This window comes from Martes martes, assembly GCF_963455335.1.
Source record: "Martes martes genome assembly, chromosome: 12".
Taxonomy (NCBI): Eukaryota; Metazoa; Chordata; class Mammalia; order Carnivora; family Mustelidae; genus Martes; species Martes martes.
This window is the reverse complement of record NC_137900.1, coordinates 44853560-44869185: the sequence shown is the minus strand read 5'-3', so window position 1 is coordinate 44869185 and position 15626 is coordinate 44853560. Positions and strand designations below refer to the sequence as shown.

General features: G+C 40.5%; 1 protein-coding gene across 3 annotated transcripts in view; it reads left to right on the top strand.

The window, feature by feature from the left end:
- Window positions 1–15626, top strand: part of BNC2 (basonuclin zinc finger protein 2) — a 425240-nt gene that overhangs the window by 119935 nt on the left and 289679 nt on the right. For 2 of the 3 annotated variants that reach the window (XM_080819786.1, XM_080819785.1), the window contains exon 2: window positions 13148–13348. In XM_080819786.1, coding sequence (XP_080675912.1) covers window positions 13148–13348 — 201 coding nt within the window. Of the gene's footprint in view, window positions 1–13147; window positions 13349–15626 lie in introns of those variants that run through there. The other variant, XM_080819787.1, reaches the window with a different exon arrangement.

Sequence of the window (15626 nt, the reverse complement as noted above, 5' to 3'; positions counted from 1 at the left end):
TGAGCATGGGGTTAGGTGGAGCTCTCTGTGTAAATTCAATAACCCAGACTCTTTCCAGGACACACAATTTTGTCTCTTCTCACCCATAAGGCCTGTGCTTCCTTTTAATGGCACACTTGAGAGAGCTGGATTATTTCCATTCCCCCATTCCGTTAGTGTGCTCGTTTTCTCATTCAGGTACAATTTCTAGTGAAATGGTAGTTTATAAGTATTCAGAAGTTAGTTTATTGACTCTTATTGCACTTCTGAGCACCTAATAAATAATTTATTAGTCTGATGGATATGTGGCTACCTAACTATGGGGCATGAAATATGCACTGTTTTTCTAATACACTGTAGGGAGACCTGTTTATAAAGTATTTAGTATTGGTTTTATAATGCACTGTTGACAACAGGAGACCACGAAGCTCAAAGATCAATCTCATTTTGGCCCACAGTATTAATGCTGCTTTATAAAGCTCTGTGACAGGTCACTTAGACAGTGGTCCTCACAGAAAGGACTCTGTTAGGAAGGCAGGCTGTAGTGGTTGCCAGCAGAGCGGATGAATGTCTTTGTCCCAGTCCCTGAGGTGACTGGCAGTTGCTGATGTTGGCCAGGTGATGGAACTCATCGTTCCCCTGCTCTCTGGAGGGATTCTGGACCTGGAGTGCCCGGTTCTGCTAATGCAGCCCTCACTAATTTTGCAGAGGGCTGGTGTGACTTGGACCACAGCTGCAGTCTTGGAGATACGAACCAGGCAGTAAGGAGTGGAGCTTCACTCTCCTCCGTCTCGCGCTTGTTAATGAAGTGACATTCTTCCACATCTCCCACTCCTTCATGCAAATCATGTATGTGACATGGCATAAAGATTTTTGATTTTTGTTTGCTTTGGTGAATTTCATTAGTCAGGAACATATTCACAGACATTTTAAAAACACTACATAGGAAACACTTAGAATCAGGAGACATCTAAGTAAAATATTGAATAAATTCATCTAAAAATCAGTTCTCAGTGTTTCACTTTGTAAGAACTATGTACTAGAGGAATGCCTTATAAGGGCACTGGTTTACGATGTACTGTTGCCTGTTAGGGTCTATGTGTTGGAGCAAGGCATTTTTCAGTTTTGAATGAAGAACTCTTTGCTGGTTCTAAGTGTCCTGCTTCCACAAAGTGGGAAATCTGAGGTACCCTTCTTAAACCCAGTCTGCTCGCTTGAAATTTCTCAAGAGTTTGTGGGAACCAAGCCTGGATCCCTTCTGCTACTTGCCATTTCTTTTATTCATTTCTCCTTGATTCAGAGTTTCATTTCATCTCCTGCAATTGGACCCAACCCTTGCCCCCACCAGTCCTTGATTTGTCATTGTTTTCTGAGACATCACGCCTTCCGTGCAGCTGTCATTTATTGAGCATCTACTGTGTGTTAAGCACTCTGTCAGGCCCCGGATGACCAAAGATAGATAAAACTCTTTCCTTTTCAACCAATGGCGAGTTTAGCTGGGGAGATGGGTAGTAAACTGGCTTTCTGACACGAGCACTCTCAATACATATATTGTTTAACTGCAGAATTTTTTTTTTATATCTCTTACCTTTGGTTTCTGAGAAAATTTTTTTTCCCCTCTCCCTTCAGGGGCACCCTTTTTATTTGTGGTCTCGATCACATTCTCTCCTAGGACCCTTTTATATCATTTTCCCTCTGGCTTAGATCTTCAATATCTTTCCTCCATTGGCTTTGTCCCATTTGTCTATAATACACTCTTTTCCCCCCTGTAACGTGTAACAGACCAACACACTCACACAAGTTCTTCCAGGCCCTGCAAACTTTTCAGAGCACTTTTTCTTATTTTACGTGCTTGCTTTGCAGAATCTCTCTGAAGACCCTTTTGCCTTTTCCGCCTCCTTGTCTTTTATACTTTGTTTACTTCTTAACTCCTTTACAGTCTGAATTCTAACTTTTATACCAATTTGTCCATTAAGAACTCTCAGGGCACAAAATATAATTATAAAATATTACAACCACAGGTATATAAGAGGAAGGTATAATGAACACCCATTTGTCCAAACATAGGAACTTAGAATGTAAAAATACATGTGAAGCCCCAGGTTACCATCCTTCTCTCCAGTACCCATCCCCATGCTCCAGCATTACTCTGATTTTGGTATTTATCATCCCCATGCATTTGTTTTCCTTTTACTGTATTTACTACTAGGTACTACTCTTTGGTTTTACTATACTCTAAATATAGTGGATTTTGTTTTGTTTGTTTTAGAACATTTAAAACTCTGCCTGTTTAAACTCTGACTTCTTGTCATTCAGAACACTGGACCATCGTAATGCCCTTAATACTGCTCCTTCTGTCTTCTTCCCCAGAAAGCATCAGTGTTCCCTAAGATGCTAACCTCTGCCTTCTTTACCTCTTGTGTCACTTCTCTGTAGATGGTTCTCAGATCTGAAAACTCTAGTGTCAGTCTGTTTTCTGAAGTTTTCTAGTTGCCTTGTCATTGGTTTGATCTGCTGTTTCCACAACCTGAGCTCAAACGCAGCATCCCACAAACTAGTTCATCCCCATTTCTGTGGATACTTCCACCATTTCCCATGCTCAGAATATTAGAGCTTTTGTGTCATCTTTGACTCTTCTCATTTTTTTTTCTTTTTTAAAAATTTTATTTATTTGACAGATCACAAGTAGGCAGAGAGGCAGGCAGAGAGAGAGGGGAAGCAGGCCCCCTACTGAGCAGAGAGCCTGATGCGGGGCTCAATCCCAGGATCCTGGGATCATGACCTGAGTCAAAGGCAAAGGCTTAACCCTCTGAGCCACCCAGGCACCCTGACTCTTCTCATTTGTAACCCACATTTTCTCAGTCATTCTTGTCCCCTGGGTTTTATCTCTATATTGTATCTGCTCTTTCCCACCCCCCCAAGCCCCGTTGCCTGTAATCATTTTACCCAGATTGTTGTAACAGCTTCCTAATCGGTGGGTTTGCTTCTGTCTTTTCACACTTCAGTTTGTCTGTCATGCTGTTGCCAGATAAATCTTAGTGTGTGCCGTAATGATCATACCGTGCTGCCGGTGAGAAGCTTTCAACAGTTCTGACTGTTGGTGGATACAGGATAAATAGCAACTCTTTATAGTGGCGTGTAAGGCCCTTCCAGTAATAACAGTTCCTATTGACCAGTCAGTCCCTTTCATTCATCATTGCTCTACACAGATCCTACCTTATCTTCTAGGCAAATTGGATCACTTCTCTAGGGATATTATTGGTTCTTCAGTTCCAGCATAAATGCTGCCTCTGCTTAGAAATGTTCTCATACAACACCAGCTGGAAGGAATCTCCTTTTCCAAGTCATATAGGATTCTGCTGCAGCTTCTCTTATCACATTCTGTTTTATTAAGGTTGTTTTTATACATAGCTTATCTTCTGTACTGATTATAAACTTCTTGTGAGCAAGGACTATGCCTTAACTTTCATGTTCCCCACACCTTCTTGTACTTGGCAAGTAGGGCTTTGATCAGTATTCCCTAGCGGTGGCTAAAAATGTTTAAAATGTCCTTCATTATAATGAGTGGAAGAAAAGGAAGTGAGAAACTTAGCTAGTCAGGGTAAAAGTGTATCCCTTATCAATTAGCAAATTATTCAGTTGTTCCCACTTTGTTACTTCATTCTCCCCAGGGTTTGTTTATTTAATGGTTGGCTGCTGTCAGCTTTGGAGACTGGAACACTTAAAATGTGTTTGGGTGGGTCAGAGGAGTATGTTATATTTGTAGTTTAAAAAAAAAAAATTGTCTTGGGGCACCTGGGTAGCTAGGTCATTGGATGGCTGCCTTGGGCTCAGGTCATGATCCCAGCATCCTGGGATTGAGCCCCGCATTGGGTTCCCTGCTTGGCGTGGGCCTGCTTCTCCCTGCCCCACTCTCCCTGCTTGTGTTCCCTCTCTTGCTGTGTCTCTCTCTGTCAAATAAAATCTTCAATAAATAAATAAATAAATACATTGTCTTGCTATACTCCATGCCTCCAAATAATACTGTTTGCAGAGTGTCTATAATTTCTTTCCCAATCTCTCAACAGACACACTCTATGCCCACCCCAAATTACCTACTCCAAAATAGTCATAATTACAGATCAGAGGACAAGCTCAAAGAGCAATAACCAGCAAGCGTGATTCAGGATCCTATGTTGTGTATGAAGTTCTTTTCCATTTAAGCTACTTGGATACACTCACACTCTTGAATTGCCTAGTGAAGGTATCTCTCACTTAATCATTCTTTCTCCCACCCACTTACTGCCTTTCACATTCATCCTCATTCTGTGAAACTTGGATATTTACTTGATTGCCAACACTTCTTACCTCTGAAGAAACTGTTGCAAGCAGTACACATAGTGGAAGTTACTTGATTAATTTTTGACGGTGATAAATATCTGCAGTCTTTTGTCTCTTCCCTTTTCTCTTCCATGCTGGTTTTTTTTTCTTGTTTTTCTTTTTTCTTTCCCGCACTTGTAATCTGTTGTTATCACTATTTTTAGTAGTAGTGCCATTAACAGTACCAATAGTAAACTTACGGAAGTGAAGCATAGTGTGCATACAGAAAAGTGTGCAAATCCTATGTGTATGTAGCTTGTTGGATTTTTACTGAGGGACCATACCCTGAACCACCAGGTGGATGGGGACACAGCACAGTGCTTGTACCTTAGATGCTTTTGTTGTGCCTCTTACAGCCACTACCCCCATCGTAGGTCAATACTAGTCAGACTTAAGCCACTGTTAATTCTTCCCATTTTTAGCTTGCTCTCCTGAGTTTCTGATATCTTCTGGGTTTCTTATTTTCAGAAACCATCTCCAGGTTCATTCAAATTTATTCCAACATTTCTATTTAAATATGTATGGATAGAAAATATTGTGTGGTTGTACAAAGGTTTTGGAACTTTAGGTATATTGGTGGTTCACTTTTTAAAGATTTATGTATTTATTTTAGAGAGAGAGTGTGCGTGTGCACAAGCAGGGGCAGGGGCAGGGGCAGAGGGAGAGGGAGAGAATCTCAAACAGGCTCCCTGTTGAGCAGGAGACCAAAGCAGGACTCCATCCCATGACCCTGAGATCATGACCTGAGCCGAAATCAAGTCAACTGCTTAACTGACTGAGCCACCCAGGTGTCCCAGGATTTCACTTTTTAAGTTTGTCTTCTAGGTTTGTGAATTTCATATAAGGGGGTACCATCAAAAAAGTTGTTTTTTTCTACGATAACTCTAAAAACCATGTTGGATTTCCTGGGTGTCTGTGGGTCTCAATCTTCCTTCCTGACAGTAATTTCAATTATTACTATGACATCTTAAGTGGGGCTGCAAGTTTCATGGTCCACAAACTGTAGAAGGAAGTAAATAAAGAAATTAATACTATCTTTACAATCCTTGCAACTTTTCTTGATCATATAGAAGTAATTCTCCACTGGATGCTCTCCAGCCTGTTTTTCAATACTCATTTAAGAGGAAATACATCATTAGCTCTTTTCCTCCAGAAGATTTTCTCATAAAACGTTGACTTCAGGTTATGGTAGCAAGAAGCCATTGTCAGTGTTTGACCTGAGAGAAGACACACAAAGTCACTTCGTTTTTTTGGTTTTTTGTTTTTGTTTTTTTTTAAAGCCCAAACAGAGTAGGTAAAATGTTTGATCTTTTGGAGATTTAAGATTCATGCTGATGTCAGATGCTTTTGCATCTGCAAATGTCTTGATTCTAAGTATTCATCATTTCCCTAATATTTTATAAACTACCTCATCTACCACACCCTACCCAAATCTTTTAATTTTTAAATTTTTCATAGGACATCAGGGGATTATGGCATTTTGGTATATCCTTGATGTGTTTTTCTGAAACTGAGCCCCTGATTAGACTGTCAGCAAATGCTATATCACATTGGTTATTCTGGTTGGTACAGAGACAAGTGTCAACCAGAGCAGATGCTTCCTTTTGCAATAGTACAAAAAAAAAAAAAAGATGAAGGTTTTAGATAATTATTTGCTTAAGGGGGATGTTTGTACCACTGTTTAAAGTGATTTAAATTGGTGTCATATTCAAATTTTATTTTAGGAGGTGTCTTTTCCTCTTTGGATCTGAGGTCACATAATGATGTTTTCAGTGCAGGAGCTTTCTCCTTCAGTGTAAGTGATCAGTTTTTTGTTTTTGTTTTATTTTGGGGTATAGCGCTCATTACTATTATTTTTTGTCCTATGCTCTGATGTGGTTGGTATTCCTGCGAGTAAACATCAGAGCATTTAGCACCCACAATGCTTTGTCCAAAAACAAATAACCACAAACCAAAAGCATGTCTGCATATCTTATTTACAATGTGGACCATGATCTTGTCCCCTGGAATCTCCAGGCTATTCTGGCTGGGGTTTCTATATGTTGAAATGCCCAACCTAAGCTGCCAGAGCCATCTGGAGAAGGTATAGTTGTAAACACGAAAGAACATGTACAGTGTTAAAGCAGTATCTTATAGAGGAGAGAGAGATTGAGACTGGCAATCAGAGATGACAACACATTTTTTTCTTCTTTCACCTAAATCTGTAAAGATCCTTAACTGCATTTTGAACTATTTAGTCTATGAACTGTTAACCCAAACTTATGTCTTGAGTTTTTAAGAGCATAAGCAATAGAACAGATATCTCCCAAGAGGAGGATTTATAGCATGTATAAGCAGACACTAGGTTAGATTCAGTAGTTGGTGTGTATGCATCATCTTTTTAATCTGGATTCAAGTCTGCTTCATTCAGGTTTGGCTAAACCATCGAATAAATTGAAATATGAATGAAAACTGTTAGAAAAGTTTTCCAGTTGTAAGATTTAAATACCAGCTCCTGGGTGGCTCATTTGGTTAGGTGTCTGGCTCTTGGTTTTGGCTCCGGTTGTGATCTAAGGTTCCTGGGATCCATGCTCAGCAGGGAATCAACTTATCCCTCTCCCTACCCCTCTGTCCCAGGTGCTCTTGTGCTCTTGCTCTCTCTCAAATAAATAAATAAATCTTAAAAAAGAAAAAAAAATTTAAATACCAGGATCTAACTAGCATATTCCAGAAGTTTTCTTAATGATCATTGGGTTATACTGCTGTAGAACACTAGGCTAGTAATGGAAGGAAAGTGGGAATGCGTGGAGAATGCAGAGATGTAGGTATAAATGATAGGTGAATCCTAATTGTGAAGATGGACACCTTAATCTATAGAGATGTATTCATATTAGAACTTTACCTTAAGAATTACCCTTTAAGGGGCGCCTGGGTGGCTCAGCGGGTTAAAGCCTCTGCCTTCGGCTCAGGTCATGATCCCGGGGTCCTGGGATCGAGCCCCGCATCGGGCTCTCTGCTCAGCAGGGAGCCTGCTTCCTCCTCTCTCTCTGCCTGCCTCTCTGCCTACTTGTGATTTCTGTCTGTCAAATAAATAAAAAAAAAAAGAATTACCCTTTAATTTCTCCTCCTTCCTTTCCCCCAACATGCAGGCACAGTAGGGTAATATTTCATCTTTTTGTGTCACTTTTTTGGGGGGGGGGTGAACTTTTCGCTGTCCTCCCATCAATTTACATATGTGACTCAAGGGAAAAGAGGCAGCTTAGATTATGATACAATTATTCACAAAGGGAAAACCTCAGTTGAAATTATTGTTTTTACTTTTTCTCTATCCTTTTTGGTGAGTCAAAAAATTTCATCCCTTAACTTCACACAGAAAATGAAACTTTACACAGTAAAGTAGGGATGGCAGGTTTCACAAGGGAAAAAGGTTGCTGTCAACTTTTTTCCTTAGGAATATGGAAATTTGGGTGGATTATCTGTTCAGAGGAGGTTTCCTTTATTAATTCTTTTTCCTTTTTTCACTTAAGACATCTGTTAACATTTCACACAGCCCAACAGATGTTGCAAAGCAAGTCCCATACTTTGTTCTCAAGAAAAATGACATTTCCTCAATTGGTTCCCCCCACCTCTGTGACTGGGCCCAGGCTGCTGCTTCTGCATAATTTGCATATATTAAGTTATATTCCTTAATGCCATACGAATTTGTAGCTTCAGCATTATTTTTATATGGTAAAGTCTGGTTTGATCAGAAAGTAGTTTACATGTTGCTTTAGAGTTAAGAGAGGCCATACAAAACCTTAAAAAAAAAATCCTTTGAGAATGACAACCTAATTCCACATATAGGATTGGATAGCCTGTTATTAAAAATCTTTTTCTGTGAAGTGAATGAGTTACAAAAGCTTGAGTTGTTTTGCCATAAGGAAGTGCTGATTGTCATGCGATGTGGAGCGTCATTTTTATTATTTTGGCAAGAACAGGGACAGTTTTGTCTTGACAAGCCATTAGATGAATACCAGCATGTGTCACATGAAAAACCACTGATCTTTAACCCAGCTCTGTACTTAACCAAGCCTTGAAAATGAATAGTGAATAAAAGAAGAGCAAAGGCCAGTTTACTGTCATTACAGATTACAGAATCTGTTAACAGCTGCTGAACTGAACCCAGGGAATTACAGGTATTGTTCTGTGAACCAGCAGAAGTCCTAGAGATGCTTGTTATACTGTGTATATAAATTATACGTTTATTTGATATTTGCTTAGGATTTACATTGTTGGAAACATAACCAGAAGAAATGAAAATCCTTGACTACTTTCTCAGTGTTCTAACTACATCCCTGCATCACAAAACCATATATATTTACATAGAACTATTTCCAGTGAGGTTGCCCTGCCCCTTGTTATGGAACTTACTTTAAGAAAGCAATGTGTTTTTAAAGAACTTACCAGTAAGTATTAAGAGGAAAAGAAAAAGCATGCAATATCCCCCCACCAACACCCCCCCATCCACAAACATACACACAAAACAAAATCCTTTGTTCATTTATTCCTGTAAGTATTCATTGTGGCTGATATTTACACTAGATTTTTTTTTTTTTAATGGAGGGAAAACTTAAATCTACCTCAATACCAAAATATTGAAAAGATCAGTAACATTTTAAACAGTCAGTTGTGGGAATTATTGCTTACAGAGCTAACAAGAAAGAACACACTTTCTTACTCTGCTGGTGGAATTGCATTGTGCCTCCCTATAGTCTTGTTATCCCATACTAACTGAAATGCAAATTCTTTGCAACTAATTGGATCTCATTGAGGGTACAGGCACAGTATGTAGTTATATGCAAAAAGGTTTTAAAAAATACAATTTCTCTGTAATTACAACTTTTAATTACTATCTAAAACATTGGTATCTATAGTATAGGTTTAGAATATATATATATATATATAAACTTTTTACAGATTACTCAAAAACATGAACTATGAAATGCTTAATAAGGTATCAGCTTGAAAATTAGAGGAAAATGTTTATTTACAACAATCTATAAATTGAATTCTAATAAAGTCCTGTGAAAATAAGAACTTTTGTTTTGAAGTTTAGGATTTAGTGTCTTAGAGCCAGTATACTGAAGTCATGTTAATAGTGTAATCCTTTTCTTGGAACATTTTAAATCATAAACATCAGAAATCACTTCCAAAAATTATTATCTTTTGTTTTCTTTCTGACAGTTGTCCAGTCTGTTTTAACATTGTAAACTGCACTGAGTTTCTTACTTTTTCTAAGTGTGTATCTGCTATGTATCATTGTGAGGTGGAGGTATTCACATTCCCATAATGTCTTTAATAATGTGGTTGCCATTTGGACCTAGTTGGTGTATTCTCAAATTCCACAGTCCATCTCTCACAATCAGTAAATGTGGGAAAGCCAGTACATAGCCTTTAGTATTTGTAGTTCATTAACCTGAAATACTTGGAATCAGGACAGTACAAAGCGATTACTATGATGCTTACCACCCCCCCCAGCCTTAAATAACCCTAATCCAAACGATTCCAGACAACTCTTCCATAATCTACAGATTATATAGCCACTGGACAAACTTAGAAGTTCTTTTTGTGCCTTGTAGGTTTATTTTTTGTAACCTGTGTCTTTCTTGCTAGATAGAAAATTAGCCCAAGATCAAAGACTCTACATGCTGGCAGTGTGTGGCAAGTTCAGATCATGTATTTTGCTGACTTCTAGAGGAGTCTAATTTGTAATTTCAAAACTTGATTTAATAATGACTATTCTCGATTTAAAATCCGCAAAGCACACCCTGTGTATATGCTTGAGGTTTTGTTTTTTGTTTACTGATTCATTTATTGTTAAGACTTTAGGTTAACCGTTGTCTCTTAGAAAGCTTGTCCTCTTTGTACACTAGTCTTACAAACCAGTTAAAATTTTGTTTTGTGCAATCCATTTAGCAGGTGCTGTACTGTATGATAGGTTTGTTGTGAAAAATTTTAAACCTTGGAAAGATATCCTGGTGCCTTTGAGGTATGTGCCTTGGCACTCATACACGGGTCCTAGTTACCTTGCAGACCTGTTTCATCTAGAGCAGCCTCAAACCTTGATATCTCAAAGAGCTCAGTTTGCCTACGCTGGGTAGCATTTTGTCAGAAGACTGCTGGCTGGGCAGACCAGATTTGGATGTATTAGCTAGTCAGCCTAATAACCCTGTACAGACTGTATTGATTTTCTAGGAGAGAGTTTATGAACTAAATAAACTTGGGGTTGGTGTCTTAATAAACTGCTTCTCTCAGTCTGTCACATTTAGTTACGGAGCTGTGCAGTTTAGGGGGAAAAAAGGCTAATTCTGTTACAGATTGTTCACAGCAGGGTCTCCAAATTAGCCCTTTGTTTTGTAATGCCACCTTGCTTGGGCTCGCTTTGAGCACATTTCTCAGTTTTGCCCTAATGAGTTGCAACACTGATAATGTGGCTGATGATCTTTCATTGATTTCACTATCACTTGCTTGTCTGGTAATTGATCCGTTGCTGAGCCTCTAGTTAATTATATCGGCTTTGACATGGCCTGGTCCATGGGGAATTTCAAGTCTTGCAGAATAACAGTTTTAATAAAAGAGTCTATTACTGCAGGTGCTTCTGCTGCATGCCAGTTGATTTTTGTGTTTGTGTGTGTGTGTGTGTGTGTGTGTGTGTGTGTGTGTGGTTGGGGCAGGGTTGGGGGGATGATACCTGGAAAAGAAGAGGACTACCGGACTGAAAGAAAGAAGGGGTGGGGGCTAGAAGAAGAGGAAGAGGGAGTGAAGGAGAGAGGAAGGAAGGAGGGGGAGAATGAGGGGGAGAGCCGGAGAGCAAGAGGCAGGCGAGAGAGAACACGCAGGCAAAGCGATACAACAGAGCCTGAGAGGAGCGAGGAGGAAGCTTGCTATTGACAGTGTCCTTAAGCCTCCCACAAATAACAGCCATTAGTGGGAAGGTCAGGAGCTGAGCAGGCAGCTTGACTGAGGCACTGAGTGCCACTTCAGAAATCAAGAGGCTAGCAAATTTTAGAGGGAGTTTAAGTGGGTAATAGCTAGCTGTAAAGGTACAGTCACTGTTGACAATTGACTCATAGGGGCTTTTCCTGCCCTCCCCCTTCAAGAATATTTTTATTGACCACAGGTGGACTTCATATATTTTAAGGCAGCAATTCTTTGGGTTCTTGTTTGTTTCTTCTCAGATATTGAATTTGCTGCTTTTGAGACTTTTTTGTGCTTAATGGTGGTGAACCGGAGGGAAGTTTAACAGAAAAGCTTTCAGGAGATGTCGGTTCTAGAGGGGAAGGCACATTTGTGTCAACATAGTGTACGTTTTCTCATCTTTTCTCATTGTCCACTAATGACACAGAGCTGCCATTGAAGCTCTTTTCTGTTTCTTTTGTTGTTTCAGAGAGTAAGGTTTATTGTTATTCTTGAGTTAAGAAGGAGCAAGGAGAGTGGTACATTTGTCCTCAATATTTGTAGGTGGTTGAAGATTAATGTTCCTTACATTTTAAGTTTAGGAAGGATGGCTTTTTCCTGCTGACTACTTTTATGAGATGACATGAATTTAGCTTTCCATTTTGAAGTTACTGTTTATGTACAGTACATTTTCTTTAGTTCTGCTTTTCCATAAATAAGGTAGATAAACACTATCTAATAAATAGATGTTTTGTTTTAAAACTGGTTTAATTAAAAATACAGCATGCTATCCAGGTTGCATTTCATCAGGCATGAAAATGTTATAGAATTTTCCGTAGAGATCTCGAAGGAAAAATGGAATTTTTATATTCATTACTTTTTTCCCTGAAATGAGACAGGCTTTTTTTCTTTCATCTTTTTCTTTTTTATGATTTGAAAGGGTATTGTAGATGCTTCATCCAGGAACTTTAACAAAGGATTTTTTTCTATTTGTGAGCTTTAAGAAAAGGTACACTTTTTTCCTTGCCATTCAGTTTCTTATTACTTAACCTCCAATTTAATAATTAATGACCGGAGGAACTGGATGTTAAATACTATGTATTTATTTTGCAAATGTTTATTGTGTATCTTCTATGTTCAAAAAACTGCTAGGTTTATTTATTTACTTTTCAGAGTGGAAGGTCAAGTTTCTATGTACATTATTTTCTCTAGGAGTTTATATGTGGTTATAAATAGCCCAGCACATACTATATGACTTTTAGGAGCTAACATTTAGCCAACAACTGAGCCAACTTAACATTCTCTAAGAGCTGAGTATTTTTCTTTCTTCCAGTGTAATTAGAAAAAAAAAATGTTTAAGCAGAGCAGTTTACAAATGTTAAAGACTGATGTCAGATATTACATGTTATACCCGAAAGCATTGTTGGGAAGATTTCCCTGGGAAGGGCCTCAGCTTCTCCTCACCCTGTGTGCCGTCCGTGATCATGGTGCTGCTTGGAGTGTGCATAAGTGTGTGTCTATCTGTGTGTTTGGAGAGGGGTTAGTGCAGGGTGTCATTTGGTGCCTGACAGTGGAACAGTGCAGTTGACTCTTAGCTCTGCTATCCAATGACATGCAGTGGCTGAGAGTTTGAAGCTGATGGTTGGGTCTCCAGTGCTGCCTGCACACCTGACAGGCAGCTGTTAAACCGAGCAAAGGCAAGCTCGGGGAGTCACAATCTATGCATAAATGATAGGGGTATCTGTGCAGAAGGTGCGAAAGAAGCTCTGACCCCCTCCCTCCCCCAAATCTCCCCCTTCCCAAATGAAATGCACAGTTCAGCCAGCTTCTTAACTACACTACACTCCTGCTACTGGCTGCCAAGAGGCTCAAAAAATCCACCTTCACTTTTCAGTCAGAAGAGGCAGAAGTGGATGTGAGAGAAAGAGAGACACAGAGAGACAGAGAGCCAAAGAGGGCAAGAGACTTGACTTTAAGAGACTCCTGTACTGACAACTCCATGCAGTTCGGAACCAGAACGACTACAGCTGAACCAGGGTTCATGGGGACATGGCAAAACGCTGATACTAACCTCTTATTCAGAATGTCCCAACAGGTAAGTTTCTTTCTTTCTTTCTTTCCTTTTTTTTTTTTTTAGAGAAAACTTGAATTGTTATATAGACTTCTGTTTCTGTTAATTTTCTTTCTAACATTTTAAAAAAATTTGGTCACTTCATAGTTAGGCTCTGTTTTGTCCTAACTGTGGTGTTGGAATGTGCGGGGTTACTTACTTCATGGTTTCCCTGAGGGCTCCTTAAAAGAAAAAGGGGAAAGGATACTGAAGTAAAAGAAAGCAAAGGCATTCGTTGCAAAGTTTCACAGGATAGCCTGGGTCAGGGGAGGACTTTATTTCTTGGTTTTCTGTTTAAAATTAAAAAGGAAAAAAAAAAAGCCACCGTCCAAAAAAATGTATCATTCTGTCTGTATTGATCACTTCGTCGAAGTGTCTGCTATCGCAGAGTAGGTTCTCCAACCCAACAGCCATAAAACGTAGGGGCCCCTCTGCACAGCCCCGCCGACTCCACGGGGCTGGAAGTAGCTCGACTCCTACCTGCGGAGAGGAGGCTGTGCAGGAATCGCTGCCAGCGCCGAGGGTCGCGGCGGCGGCGGCGGCGGCAGCGTGTGTGGCGGGCCGTGCCGGCGGGTCCCAGCTCCTCGGCACCGGCCGCGGCTGCCTGCCCGCCCGGCCGCCCGCCCACCTCCGCGCTCGTCCCTGCGCTCCCCGCCGGCGCCGGCTGGGCTCCCGCACATTCGCCGGCCCGCCCGCCCGGCAGCCCGCCCGCTCGCCCGCTGGCCAGCGCACTCACACTCGGGCGCAGCCGCGGCGTCCTCCCCAAAGCCGCTGCTCCGTCCGGGCCGCGCTGCAGGCGGCTGGGTGTGCTGGCTCTGCCGGGAGAGCCGACGTGTTAGTGCGAGGCCGGCGGCAACTGATAATTAATCACGGGAGCCGGCGGCTCGTACCACGCGCTTGGTGATACGCGCCCTGCACGCCGGGCTCCTCTTGCACAATTGCTGGCTCTGCGGCTCCGAGGGGGAGCGAGGGTGAGAGGAAGCGAAGGGAAACAACCCAGAAACTTTCATCTTGGACTGTGCTCAAGCGAGGGAGGGAAGTTCCCTGGTGCCTCCCTCCTAGACACGTCTTGCTGTTCAAAGCCTACACCAAACCCACACAAAGCAAGAGTTAGCGTGATAGTATCATCCACACAGCACGGAACTATTACTGACAAATACAGTTGGATTTTAAGTAGATGGTAGTTGTTAAGAAATTGGTGCTGTTCCACTCATTTAAAAAAAATTGCAATTGCCTTCTTTTTCTAAAACCTGTTTTGCTTGTAAGAGTTCATGAGAATTAAATACTTCATTGAGTTAATTAGATTTTTTAAAGTATTGGTAATGAAAGGAAGAAAACGATTTGGTAGTCTGTAAACTACCAGAAGTTTAGAGATACGTCTGCAGAAGCCGGTGCACAGAGCCAGGGTTTTGTAGCATTTAGCTAGCGAACAGTTTTATCACGCCGTTCTAGATAGGATAAATGCATTTGAATAAGGTGTATTTTGACATATCCTGTAGAGGGACCCTGATTACTGCTGATACAGTAAGCTGGGATTTAAATGCAATCAACATAAACCCAATAAGCAATTCTTTATGAGCTATTTCCCATTCTTGCAAGTTAAAAAGTTCATTCCCTCCCAGAGATACTCCTTGTCACTGTAGAGTGCCAATTTGAGAGGTGTGTTTCTGAGGCACATCCCTGCCTGGGTGGCTCTCTCTCCGTGCTTGTAACACAGAGTGTGTTTTCACTCACTGTAGGGCCAAGCAACTTGTGCCGCACTTTAAAAATTAGATGTCACGTTTGGGTTTTCCTTGAGTTAGGGAAGGTCAGGTGTGTGTGAGTGTGTATGTGTGTATGTGAAGGGAAGATTGCTTTAGGTCTCCCTCTAGCTAGAAAAGAGTTAATAAAACCAGATAGAGATAATGATCAATTGATAAATGGCTATTGAACCACATAGATGGTGTTAGATTGCTTCTTTGGCACTAGCCCATTTCCAAGTAGATTTGAATCTAAGGAGACTTTAAGTCATGGAAAACATTTTAGCTAAAAAACAAATAAAAGTAAATGATATAAATGATTGATCAGAATTAGGAAAATAATTTGAAGTCACTCAGAGAGAGAAACTCGTACAACTAAGCTAATATGGTATCTTTGATCCAGTTGTTTGACTTCGTGGATATATAAAGATCTATTTTGTCTCTACCTGTGTGCATGCATGTGTCTTAGAATCAGTCGACTATATGAAAAGAGTAGATATACAAGGAGGTAATTTATGCATAAC